Below are 13,692 nucleotides of genomic sequence, written 5' to 3'. Positions count from 1 at the left end.
CCACCACGGTGGGTGATGGAATCCATGGGAAGGAGGAGGGGCAAGATCAAAAACAACCTGAACAACAGGACAGAGGGAAGAGACTCTGCCCGACACTGCACTAGGTGTCTTATAAACATAAACATTATGTCAATGTCACCACTCTGTGAAGCGGGCAGAATTCACCCCATTTTACAGATGATGTTCATAAACTTTAAATAACTTCTCTAGTCACACAGCTAGATTACAGAGTTAGGCTTCAAACCCAGGTCAACATTTCAACCATTATACTATATGGTAAATCTAGACAGAGATGGGTGGTATGCTGTTTTGGATAATGATCTAGAATTTAAGGGAAAATTCAGAACTAGAGATATACATTTGAGAGTCATCGCCACTGGGGTGGGTGAAGCCACAGATGAGGCTAAGACTGTCCAGCAAGAAAACAGAGGCAAGAACAAAGCTGGAAGAACATTCACATTAGAACAGGAGGGAGCAGGGGCAGGAGAGCTGAAAAAGGAAACTGAGATGTGGTGATGTCAAGGGAGAATCCTATGAAGAGAACGTTGTGTACTTCAAAAAGCTAGAATATGACCAGTATAACAAGATTTGCAATTACAAAGGCTTTGAACCAAAATGCCCTCACCGCTGTATTGGTGGAGGCAGACAGCAAGCAGTAAAGAGCAACAAAGGGCACGGGGATGGGGTTGAGATCCTCGAGGAGCTTGGATTTAAAAAAGATTACCTTGGCCGGGCGCAGTGGCTCACGCCTGTAATACCAGCACTTTGGGAGGACGAGGCGGGTGGATTACGAGGTCAGGAGATCAAGACCATCCTGGCTAACACGGTGAAACTCCGTCTCTACTAAAAATACAAAAAATTAGCCGGGCTTGGTGGCGGGCGCCTGTAGTCCCAGCTACTTGGGAGGCTGAGGCAGGAGAATGGTGTGAACCCGGGAGGCAGAGCTTGCAGTGAGCCGAGATCACGCCACTGTACTCCAGCCTGGGTGACAAAGTGAGACTCCATCTCAAAAAAAAAAAGATTACCTTGAAGTGTTGCAGACTCTGTTGCCATCCACAACCCATGAAGGAAGAGGGCCAGGCAAGATGGTTATACAAATTACTCCAGCTGCACTTAGCAGCTTAGGCTCAGAGAAGGAGAAATGGACATTGGAGCGGGGATTGGAAGTGAAGAAACTGGGCACTGAGAGAGGGAATAAGGGCCCTAAGGACTTTGGATTCTTCTAGATGGAAAAGCTGCCCTTGCTGGGGCGCTAGTAAAGATTTTTTTAAATCTCAGTAATTAGAAGGGCCCATTAGGCATTTTTAACAAAAAACAAAGCCAGGGTTTACTTTTGTATTATGTAAAAAGGATCTGATTAACAGATAATTGATGTTAACAAGTTTAATTCAAAAAGAATAAACTGTTTTTCAAGTACCACAGGCACTGCTGGAACAGGATGAAAACGGATACACCATTTACTAATTACTCCTCACTCTTCAAATTGATTCCCGTAAAGACTTCTACTTCGCAAATACTTTAAAATAGGCTGTGTACAGGAAAGAAATAATAGCACGTGTATTTGTATTTTATTATTCAGACTGGCTGCCATCCCAACTAGATAAAGGAGGTTTTACTGGGCTGTAATATCTAGCACTTGCATGTTTTCAGAGCACTCTAAACTGGTTTTCTCCCTCTTCACAGGATCAGCAGGGAACACGTTCCCCATTTTGCAGGGAAACCAAGACCAGGAGAGGTGAAGCGGCATACCCCAGGTCACCACTCAGACCTCTTGCCTCCAAGTCCAAGGCTCTTTCCTCTCCCAATTCTCCTGATCTGTGACCTCCTGGGCATTCTGGCCAATCTGCTTCCCTCTGACTTTGCAGACTGCCCTGATGGAGCTACCACAAAGGCAGGTGGGAAGCCTGCAGTCTCCTGACCAGCCTGTGCTTCTTGGTTCTTACGCAAGCCAGTTCTTTCTGTGAAATATTTATCAGCAGCTCTCAACCACCAGGTCTATGAGGGTCCCTATTGTCCTTCAGCCAAGGCTGCTCTCTCCCCGAGACCCCCGCCTCACCAGGAGCACAAGGATACACGCAACTATTGCAGGAAACGTAGGTTCTTCCTGCAATACAATTAAAGCTGCTAACATTTACTGAGTACCCACTGGTGGTTGTGAGGATGAGGTAATGTATGTAAAGTTTTAGCATAGTCTGTGACAATGTATGTAAAGTTCTTAGCATAGTCACTATGTTAAGAGGTAATTATGTAAAGTTCTTAGTCACTATGCTAAGAACTTTACGTAATTACCTCATCCTCACAACAACCCAACAAAAATTCTCACCCCTATTTTACAGGTGAGGATATTGAGGTTCAGAAGGGCTAAGTGACTTGCCCAAGGTCATCCAGTTAATTGTTGAGGTAGTATTCATAATTCAAGTCTGTCAGACTCGAGAATCCACTTTATTTTTCCTCTGCTACACTGCCCTGGCTCCCTACTTTACAAGTACTTAAGAGATCTAAAGCAAAGTGGAAAAGAAAAAGTGAGGCAAGACGGAGGGGCTTTTACATTTTCACCGCCTGGCTCCCAACCCAGACTCTGGCAAGGCTAATTCCATGATGTTTCACTCAGCAACAGTCCCACCAACCAGGAGCCCTGGGGAGCTGACCAGAGTCAAAAGGCTCCCTGGCAGGCTTGTTCTGGCAGCTGCCCAGTCGACTTGTGCTAACACAGCAACAGGCACAGGAAAGGGTCTAGAAAGAGTGGAAAAGCACCAGACACTGAACCGCTGCAGGGAGAGAAGTGATTCCTGCCGTGCTCGGACAGCATAACCCTATACTAAAGCCAACACCATCACAGGGCTGGGAAGAGACGGGGAGAAGTAGTGGGAGCAAAAAGCCCCAAGCACGTCCACTCACTCATGTGTTTCAGTGAACTGTGACTGGAAGGCCAGTCAAAAAGAGGGTCACTGCCTCCAAGGTGAATCAGCAAGCATGGAAGAAAACCAGTCTGTACCTTGGTTCATTCCAGCAACCCTGACCTGTCTATACCCACATCCACATAAACCTTGCTACCTAATGTCACCTGAGCAGAGGCAAGAGCACATATACTATCTTACAGCCACTGCAATGACCGATTTCAGCCAGCCTGTGGGAAAGAAAGATCTAGCTGAGAATACTAATAGACTTGCTAGAGGAAGAAATTCAGTGACGACGTGCTCTTGGAAAGAAAAGTATTTAAAAGGGGGCACAATCAAAGTGAGACTGGAAGAAGGGAGCCACTTGGATTCCGAAAGATAGGGCTCTCTCGACCAGACACCGAGTGCAGGCCAATGGGTGGTGACAGGGATATTTTAAAAGATCTGAAAATCCAAAAATGTCCATGGGAAAATGTGTTTGCTATTATTTCTGTAGGCTTTCCATCCTCACATTTTTCTTAGGTTATTAAGCTGTCTTTGTACAGGATGCCCAAAAGGGTTTTGAGGGAAACCAATTCTGGGATCTAATATTTGTCACAAGTTGATAGATCGAAAAAAAAGCATATTTCTTAGGTGTCATCAGAAGGAGGAGGCAGTTTGAGAGGTCACAAATTGGCAGCCACTGGGTCAAATTAACCCCACAGGTAGGTTAGCATGCTTAGAATTTTGTAAAATGAACTATCAACACTTAAAAATCAGAAGGTTACACACACCAGACAACCCTGAATTTCTAGCATCTTTTCTTTTTTTTTCTTTTCTTTTTTTTTTTTTAACACTCTCTGGAACTCTTAGAACATCTTTTAGAAAAATTCAAAAATCTGGTACCACTGGATGAGCAGCAGATTGGAAGGTGAGTCGCCACTGCCCCCTTTCGGCAGGTCTGTACTTTCTGCCAGCGTAGTGGCGCATTTGTCACCTGACCTCTGCCGGCACCAGTGTTTGGTTTAGCCCAGGGAAGCGATTGCAGGCTTGGTAATGCCCAGGACTGCCATAGGGTGGCAGCACTGGTGTGCCAATGAGGCCTGCTCATCAGCCAGAACCAGAAATCTCCTTACTTGGTAGCTGACAGCCTCTCCCCAAGCTCTATCGGATTTGTTCCCTGCGAAGCAACAGCAGCTCATTTCCACATTCCCACTAGGCCTCAGTGACCTAGAAGAAGCCAACGACTCAACCTGCTCCCTCCTCTCAGGCCACCACCAGGTCCTGGAAGGTACCTCCAGCTGGCACCTCTTCACAGCTGGCACCTCTAACTGTTCAGGAACTCCACCCTCACCCACCTGTGAACATCATCAGGCCTCAGGAGAGACAGTCTAAGAAGCAGGGCCAATACCCACTCCCTTTTAGAGGCAGATTAATTCACGAAATGCTCAGTACTGCCCTTTGCTGACTTAAACATCAGACGGCTTCAAGAGGCAACAGCTTTTTATGCTTCTTCCTGCCGTCTGCTTTTACTCCCCTCACAGCCTTACCAGCAACATCTTAAGTGGTAACATTTAGTAGAAACTCCTAGAGCCCTTTAGGAAAGACATTTGGTGTTATGCATGAGATCCTCAAAACTGCTCATTTATCCCATTTCATCCAAAGTGACATTTACTATTTTTACTGTTTATTCCAAAATGCAGGAAAAGCTTCATATAAGATATTCATTGCAGTATCTAAACAAGTGAACAACCAGAAACAATTGAAATGTCCGGCAATATGGAAACTGTCCAGAATAAACTTATGCCATACTCCCACTTGATAGACAATTATGTTGCTATTAAAAACAACTACAGCCGGGTGCGGTGGCTCATGCCTGTAATCCCAGCACTTTAGGAGGCCAAGACAGGCGGATCACAACGTCAGAAGTTCGAGACCAGCCTGACCAACATGGTGAAACCCTGTCTCTACTGAAAATACAAAGATCAGCCAGGCGTGGTGGCGCGCACCTGTAATCTCAGCTACTCAGGAGGTTGAGGCAGGAGAATCGCTTGAACCCGGGAGGCAGAGGTTGCAGTGAGCCGAGATCACGTCACTGCACTCCAGACTGGGCAATACAGCGAGACTCCATATTAAAAAAAAAAAAAAAAAACAACAACTACAGGCCGCCAGGCACGGTGCCTCACACCTGTAATCCCAGCACTTTGGGGAAGTTGAGGCAGGCGGGATCACTTGAGGTCAGGAGTTTGAGACCAGCCTGGCCAACATGGTAAAACCCCCATCTTTACTAAAAACACAAACACTAGCCAGGCGTGATGGTGCACACCTGTAATCCCAGCTACTTAGGGAGCTGAGGCGGGAGAATCACTTGAACCCAGGAGGCAGAGGTTGCCTTGAGCCAAGATCACACCACTGCACTCCAGCCTGGGTGACAGAATGAGACTCCATCTCCAAAAAAAAAAAAAAACAAAAAACTACAGGCCAAGGCCGGAGGATCATTTGAGACCAGCCTGGGAAACATAGTGAGACCTGGTTCTACAAAAAATAAAAAAATTGGTTGGGCGTGGTGGCATACTCCTGTAGTCCCAGCTATTTGGGGGGCTGAAGTGGGAGGATCACTTGAGCCCAGGAGGTCAAGGTTGCACTGAGCCGTGAATGATGACCACACAAAATGGAAAAATGATAATGTGAGAAAAGTATATAAAATTAAATGTACAGTAATAACTATCTTTAAAACCTATGCAGAGAATTAGTAAAAGACAACAAAATGTTAATGGTTGTTATTAACGAGCTGGGAACATGGGTGCCCTTTTTAAAATCCCTACCAAATTTTCTGGAATGTGCGTATATACTTTTATAGGGAAAGGCGTGTGCGTGTGTGTGTGTGTGGTCTACTTCCATTTAGACTTGAAGCTGCTAAGGCCAACTGTAATGATGGTAAAAAGGTTCCTAGGAATCTGTGCCTCCAGGGTTCAATGCAACCGCACTAGTAAAGCAGTTTCCAGGGCTCCTTGGCACCCTTTAATACCAATGTTATCCTGCTCTAAAACACCTGTACTTGCCTAACTCCTAAGAAGACTCCCAAATACCATCTAGATGATAAGATTCGATCATTATGGTTCTCAGATACCACTTTAATCAAGTTTTGCACTCTACAGTGATGGGGGTAGATGATGGGGACTGTTTTCAAGCAAATTCACGAGGCACATGTTCGTCCCTGCCCCAAAGTGAACAGTCTGGGCTTCCCAGAACAGAAAAATGCTTTCCTTCCCGGGGGAATCCCATTCCTGAGCTGACAAGACAGATTTCAGTAAGAATGAGCACAAAGGATAGGGCAAAACAGTGAAGGGAGCCAGGTGCATATTTGAATTCTTCCCAGTGCAGACTGGAACTAGACATGCAGGTATCCCTCCTAAAGGCAACACCCAAATCCCAGCCATTCCCACTCGAGGCCAAACCGCCTGCCCACAGAGATTGACAGCCAACGTTCATCTCATAACACTCCTCCCAGCAGTGCACCAGTAAACTCAGATGCCTGAGTGCTTGTGGCCACCACACAACAGATGCGGCCTTCCTCTTCACTGGCCCTTTGGCTGCCGCTGGGTCTGCCTGGACATCAAGGAGCAGCCAGTATTTGTATGGCTGTGTGGTGTGGGAGGGGCCAGAATAAGCAACAAAGCCAATTAGATGTGGGTTCTGGGGCTCTGTCAACATGGTAGCAGGACAAGTCACCGCCCACAGTAGGACCGTAGGGCCCTGTGTCCTCCATCAATTCTTCTCTGGGCGGTTTCTGTTCAGCACAGCTTTCGGGGCAAATTCTAGCTTGTCCTTAAGGCTCACCACCTGTGTGTGGTCCTTGCCTAGAAGCTCATCCAGCTTGCGATCCTCTCGGCGCTCTGAGATGCTCTTTTCCTCCTCCACGGGCTGGGGGTCCTTTCCCCTGATGAACCATTCCAGGTGGTAGCCCACAGCCCCGACCACGAAGGCAACAGGGAATGTGACATAAGGAGCATAGGTACGAACCACGGTCCAAAACACAGGCCACATGACATCTGTGGAAGAGCACAAGGCAGCATTAGAGAGAATGCAGCATCACCTCCCACCAAATAAGAGCAACCCACTAGGGCTCTCCACTTACCAGGCAGCCTGGCACAATGTTTTTTACTTTTTGTTTTGTTTTTTTTGTTTTTTTTGTTTTTTTTTTTGAGACGGAGTCTTGCTCTGTCACCCAGGCTGGAGTACAGTGGTGCGATCTCGGCTCACTGCAACTTCCACCTCCCAGGTTCAAGCAATTATCTGCCCTAGCATCTCAAGTAGCTGGGATTACAGCTAATTTTTGTATTTGTTTAGTAGAGACAGGGTTTCACCGTGTTGGTCAGGCTGGTCTTGAACTCCTGACCTCATGATTTGCCCACCTCGGCCTCCCAAAGTGCTGGGATTACAGGCATGAGTCACCGTGCCTGGCCAGCCTGGCACAACTTACTGAGCACCCACCCCCATGCAGAGCAATGCGAGAGGTGGGTCCCTGAAATAATCTAGGAAATTTCAAAAGATTCCATTGTTAGGGAAGAAGGAGGGATCTCCAGCTTACAGACTGTAATCTTTGACAAGTGTGCACCAATATATGACAATGTTCCCCACAAGGGGACCTCTGAGCCTTACCTAATAGAGCTTCAAGCCCATTGACCCCAGGCCCTAGTTTGCCAACATTTCAAGAAGGGAAAAAGACACCTTTCTCTGCTCTATGAAATTTCTCCATGAGCGCAGCCAGCCACCTTTTCCCCATGACACACAATTCTACAATTCTCCACCATATGAAAAGTCGTTCCTTTTCCTCATGTAAAGCATAAGGAGTATATTTAAACAGTTAAATACATACTGTGTTACCTAATTATTCTGGATTTTAGGTAAATAGATAATGGTTTTATCCTATTTTGAAACCTGGCTTTTCTAACAAGGGGACAAACCTATACTTTACAAATCTGCTGACTAAACCACTTTCAAAGTATCCTATCTTGGCTAAAGACGGTGGCTCACACCTGTAATCCCTGTTACTCAGGAGGCTGAGGCAGGAGAAATCACTTGAACCTGGGAGGCGGAGGTTGCAGTGAGCTGAGATTACGCCACTGCACTCCAGCCTGGGCAGCAGAACGAAACTCCGTCTCAAGAAGAAAAAAAAAATTCCTGTCTTCAATGAAACCCATACCGTCGTATTTACATAAAAAGCTCCTGAAAATATCACAAATCATTATACATACTCTGGATATCGCAGAACTTGAAGATTTACTGTGAAAAACCACTGTACAAGCCCTGGCCGGGAGCTGGGGCAGGGGTAGGGGGGCAGGGAGAGGAGTGGAATTGTCTCAGGGGCTCCTGAAATGAAGTAGGGCAATGCCAAAGTAATGTAAAAACACACAAATTGGGTCACTCTAATGGCCATTCTGTCTCAAATGATTATCACATTATCAATTATCAAAGATCATTCACAGTTATAATAACACAGCTACCATGTATTGAGCACTTATTACATGCTAGGCCTTGGGCTAGCCACATCGTATGCACTCTCTCTCTTAATCCTCATGTCCACTACGTAAGCTAGATACATAACCCACTATCAGAGGGTTAAGAGACTTGCCCAAAACTATCCACTAAAAGATCTTTCTGTTTATGCCCCTGTAGGTACTTCTCCAACACTGCTATCTCTGATCTAAAGTGAACAATCAAAACCTCACCAAGGATAAGATGATTCTCCCCCTCTCTCTTTGGTTCCCAATTCTCTTTGAAGGAATCCCATTGTTCTCTGGACGTTAACACTATAAGGCAGCGGTCCACAACCTATATTTGGCACCAGGGACCAGTTTCGTGGAAGACAATTTTTCCACAGATGGGGTTTGGAGAGGGATGGTTTCGGGATGAAACTGTTCCAGCTCAGATCATCAGGCATTAGATTCTCATAAGGAGCACACACCCGGATTCCTCGCATGCGCAGTTCACAATAGGGTTTGCACTCCTGTAGGAATCTAATGCCGCTGCTGATCTATCAGAAGGTGGAGCTCAGGCGGTAATGCTTCCCAGCTGGCCCACCACTCACCTCCTGCTGTGCAGCCCAGTTCCTAATGGGCTGAAAACCACCACTGGTCTGTGGCCCAGGAGGTTGAGGATCCCCCCAGTAAGGGAGCATCATGAAATTAAAAATAATAAATAAAATTAAAAAATAAATAAAACTGCAGCATCTCCAAGACTCCCCTCCTTATTGTCTTAGCACCAGGCACTATGATGACAATTTACACACGAACCATCACCTGATCCTCATAACACCTCTATGATGTAGGAATGATTAGCCCAGGCTCTTGTTGACACAAAGGCTCACAGACATTATGTTAACTTACCCAAAATCACCAGAAGTGATAGAGCCACTGATTTTGAACCCAGGCCTCTCCAACTTCAAAGTCTACACTCTTTCTAGAGGGAAGAACACACTGCAGAGGTATACGATTTCTGTTCAAATCCTGGATTTGGAGAGAGCTTCCTACAGTTCTTTTCCCATCAGCCTGGCATTTCATTACCTAGAAGAGCTTCCCCTTTCCCAAACCCTGAGATTATACTCAGGGATTTGTGAAATTCAGAGATATAACAATAGTTCAAAGAGGCACCTCTGAAGAATCCCAAACCTAATACTTCTTCATTTTCCTTCCACCTTTAAAGCAAGTCCTCTGTAGAAGTAAATGCTTCCCTAAATAGCAACTGTCCAGACTTTCAAATCTGTCTTAAAACATATCGAGCCTGAGTTCACAACGATCTCTCACATGCAGCATAAAGTCTCTCTCTACCGTCCTGCTCACATTCTAATCATTCCCAAATAAGTCAATTCATTCCTTTATTCAACACTTATAACCACTTGCGCTGTGTCAGGCACGGTGCTGGCTTACCCTGTTTGCATTTCTCAAGACACTTTAAGCTCCAAAAGGCTAAGCACCATGTCCGTCTGGCCCCATTGTGCCCTATCCATCCAGGCACCTCTCCCACCCTGCCTGACAGAGTGCCCAAAAAAGGTCTGCTGAACGAATGAATGACAGCACAAACAACTCCCTAGTGTAAAATCACAACATTCTCCACCCACTCTCCTCCAGAAGGTGGCAGGAACATAACAGAAGCCTTTGCTGATTACAGAAACCTAAAGACTCCATCATAGTCATCCCCAGACAAGGTATCACAATGAAAGAGGCAAAAGTGTCTGAAAAACACTGTGACGCATATTTCCAGCCCGGCACGGAGGACGTCTGCCAAAAGCATCCGGTAAAAGTCAACTGAGTTGCTGGGAAACCTGCCCCAGTGCGGGGGCCCGGAGGCCCAACGAGGCCAGAAGCCGTAGTCCTAAATTCAAGAACTGCTAACAAGGACAGAGGAGGCCTGAGAAGGTGAAAGAATTAAACCTGACAGTCACTCAAGCGCAGTGCAGGAATGGGAGCGCAAGTGAGGTCAGGGTCCATCCAAATGGCTACCCTTCTCCCTTCTGTGGGGCTCCCGGTCCACTGCCCCTAGCCCACCTCATTCGTGGCCTCATCAACGTCCGTCCTCACTGAGGTGCCGATAAGCCCTGTCTGCGGAGGGCTACTTGGGCTCCCAGACTGGGCATCAGAGCACCCACCAGAGAAGGGGGCTGGCAGGTCTGGCCGGGACCGGGGTGGACCCCAGCGATCACTCCTCCCGTAACTCAGAGGTTACGGGCCTGGACTGACCGGACCTGCTCGCCCGGACCACGCGCTCACCTGCGGCCCAGCCCACACTCCCCAGTGTGGCCCCCGCTCTCCGCCCGCTCGCCGGGAGCACGGAAGTCGCCGCTCCCAGCGGCCCGCGGGACCTTGCCCTGTGACCCTGCCCACTAGCCGCCGGCTCTCGGAGCGCAGGGATTGGCTGAACTTTAGCCAAAGGAGGGAAGGAAGCTAGGCGTCCGCAACCGGGCCCCACTGCGCTGAAATGGACGTCGCGCCCCCTGGTGGCCTGGAGGTTTCTCAGTGCTGTCGCCACGTGCTTTCTACGTGGAAAAAGTGAAAGATCGATCATCCAGTCATCTTTTTCAAGTGATGTTTATTATGTGTCTTCTAAGACCTAGGTCTTGGCACGCAAAAACAAAAGACATGATCCCTGACCTCAAGAAGCTCTTCTTAGGAAAGTATAATTTAGTGCTTTAAGACCTCTTGGGATCCAGGCTAGCTTTCTAGTGACCCTGGGAACATTATTAACCTGTCTGAGCCTCCCTTCCCCTTCTGTGTAGAGGTAATAACACCCATTTCGCAGGGATGGTGTGAGGGTTGGATGAGACAATATTTGTAAAGTACTGTGGCAGGCACACAGCCAGCAGGGAAATAAATGTGGCTAGTGTTAGTGTAAAAATAATTGAAATATAGTAAAACCTAAGTCTTGCATGACCTCTTGGGTACAAGTATTCACTTCCTCCTCTGTGTCCCCACTGTACCCTATACAGACATCAATTTTATCATATACAGAAAAGTCCCAAAGCTCAAACTTCTTAACGCTCCCACAAGGCCCTTCCCACCTTCATCCCACTAATCTCAGCCTGCATATTTATTTTGCTCGCACATACAAAACCCGGCAGACCACGCTGTTTCACACCCAGTGAATTACTGATGCTTTTTCATCTACCTAGAGTGTCCTTCCCACCTTTTTTTTTTTCTTTTTAGTTTCACTCTTGTTGCTCAGGCTGGAGTGCAATGGCACGATCTCGGCTCACAGCAACCTCCGCCTCCCAGGTTCAAGCGATTCTCTCCTGCCTCAGCCTCCCGAGTAGCTGGGGTCACAGGCATGCACCACCACGCCCAGCTAATTTTGTATTTTTAATAGAGAAGGGGTTTTTCCATGTTGGTCAAGCTGGTCTCGAACTCCCCACCTCAGGTAATCCGCCTGCCTCAGCCTCCCAAAGTGCTGGGATTACAGACGTCAGCCACTGCGCCCAGCCGGTTTTTTTTTTTTTTTTTTTAAACAAGATCTCGCTCAGTCACCCAGGCTGCAGTGTAGTGGCACAATCATAGCTTACTGCAGCCTCGACCTCCTGGGCTCAAGTGATCCTCCCACTTCAGCCCTCCGAGCAGCTGGGACCACAGATGCACACCACCAGGCCTGGCTAATTTTTGTACTTTTTGTAGAGACTGGGTTTCACCATGTTGCTCAGGCTGGTCTCAAACTCCTGAGCTCAAGCAATCCGCCCGCCTCAGCCTCCCAAAGTGCTGGGATTACAGGCATGAGCCACCGTGCCTGGCCATGCAGTGCCCTTCCCGCCTTTCTTTACTATGCCAAATTGTGCTCTGGCACAATTTTCAAACTTCAGGGACACCTCCAGAGAAAGCCTCATACACAGACTGCTTACCATGTTAGGCACCCTTGCCCCATTATCTCAAAAGCTCAAAGCTAAGTTCTGGCAGTTAAGATGGAGAAAGGGGAACAGTGTTGTAGGGACCAAGGTTCACTGAAAATCAACTGACAAAAGGCAGATTAATAGGAGAAAAGACATACAAAATTTTATTTTAACGTGCATAGCACGGGGTGGGGGGTGAGGGGGCGGGAAGGGAAGGGTCACAGGAGAATGATTACCCAATAACCCAATGGGGTACAGAAGCTTATACACCCTTTTTCAAAGGGGAAGGGGAGAGATGGAGAATATAGACAATTCTTTTGAGGGAAGCACGTGATTCTTAGGGCGAAAAAATGGACAGAAATTAACTTGAAAATGATTCTCTTTAGAATTTGAATGAGCCCGAGAAGCAGGCATCATCTTGTGAAAAATCCATCCAGGCGTAGTTGCCTTCCTCAGTCTTCTTTTCTGAGATAGATGAGATTTCGCGGAGGGGAGGAAGGCAATTTTGTTTCTTTTGGAAAGAAGTTTTCTTGATTAGATTAGGACATTCTAGAGAGAGTGCCTCCCTATACTTGGGAGAGAAGGTTAGAGGGACCTTGATTCTGAGGCAGCTTTGAAGGCCTCTCACCATGTCAAAGCGCCAGTCTTTGGGGTATCGCTTTCTGAGCCCCAACAGTACAAAGAAATATTTAGGAGACCGTGGTTAGCAGAACCTGTTCACTAACTGAATATGTGGAGACGAGAAGGGAACAGAACTGCCCAGAGTAACTGGCATTTGGCCAGCCAATCATGTGCTAGGCATTGGGGATGCAAAAATGGCTGGGACCAACCTGCCTCCAGAGTTCTCTGACTAAAGAAACAGATGGGTCTACAAAATGTCAATAGAATATAAGAAATGTGATGACAGAAGTATACACACGCAGCACAGAGGAGGATCTTCAGCCCGGCCAGGAAGATTCAGGGAAGGCTCCCTAGAGGAACCAGGCCTTGAGCTGAGTCTTGAGTCATGGCTAGCAGTTCCCTCAAGCAGAATTGCTGAGGGGCTCAGGAGCATAGACTTAGAAATCAGATAGCCATGGGTTCAAATCCTGACTCTTGTCTGCTTATCTCAGAAAAGCTATTTACACTCTTTGTTTTAAAAAAAGACAATAATAGTACCCACTCCTAGGGTTGCTGTGAGTATTAAATCACCTAAATGTGTATAAAGTGCTTGGCATAGTAGTTTGCACCTTCTCAGTGCTCAGTAAATGGTTATTGACATGTTAAGTATTTCCCAACTGTATTGCTCCTTCTGTAATGTCCTATGTCCATTTGTGGCATTACTCATTCATTAAGCCAGAAATCTGAGTGACACCTTCAAGGCGTCCCATCTTTGCATTATTCTCCAGATCCAGCTTGCAGCATGTATGCCTCCTAAATGTCTCTCAAAGTCAACATCATTAT

At 46.9% G+C, this 13,692-nt stretch overlaps 1 protein-coding gene across 5 annotated transcripts; it reads right to left on the bottom strand.

The window, feature by feature from the left end:
• Nucleotides 1-6,640: 6,640 nt before the first annotated feature.
• On the bottom strand, nt 6,641-11,365 carry LOC105494689 (small integral membrane protein 12). 5 transcript variants are annotated; one of them, XM_011763347.3, is made up of 2 exons: nt 10,646-11,365; nt 6,641-6,928 (listed from the first exon to the last, which is right to left on the bottom strand). In XM_011763347.3, the coding sequence occupies exons 1-2, from the start codon at nt 10,938-10,940 to the stop codon at nt 6,645-6,647; spliced, it is 579 nt and encodes a 192-aa protein (XP_011761649.1). In that variant the 5' UTR covers nt 10,941-11,365; the 3' UTR covers nt 6,641-6,644. The 5 variants fall into 5 exon arrangements, with proteins under 5 accessions (XP_011761649.1, XP_011761652.1, XP_011761653.1 ...); XM_011763350.2 differs by lacking the exon at nt 10,646-11,365 and adding an exon at nt 10,424-10,631; XM_011763351.3 differs by lacking the exon at nt 10,646-11,365 and adding an exon at nt 9,806-10,407.
• Between the last annotated feature and the right edge of the window lie 2,327 nt (nt 11,366-13,692).

Source organism: Macaca nemestrina, chromosome 1, assembly GCF_043159975.1.
Source record: "Macaca nemestrina isolate mMacNem1 chromosome 1, mMacNem.hap1, whole genome shotgun sequence".
NCBI classification, from domain to species: domain Eukaryota; kingdom Metazoa; phylum Chordata; class Mammalia; order Primates; family Cercopithecidae; genus Macaca; species Macaca nemestrina.
This window is presented reverse-complemented; position numbering and strand designations above follow the sequence as displayed.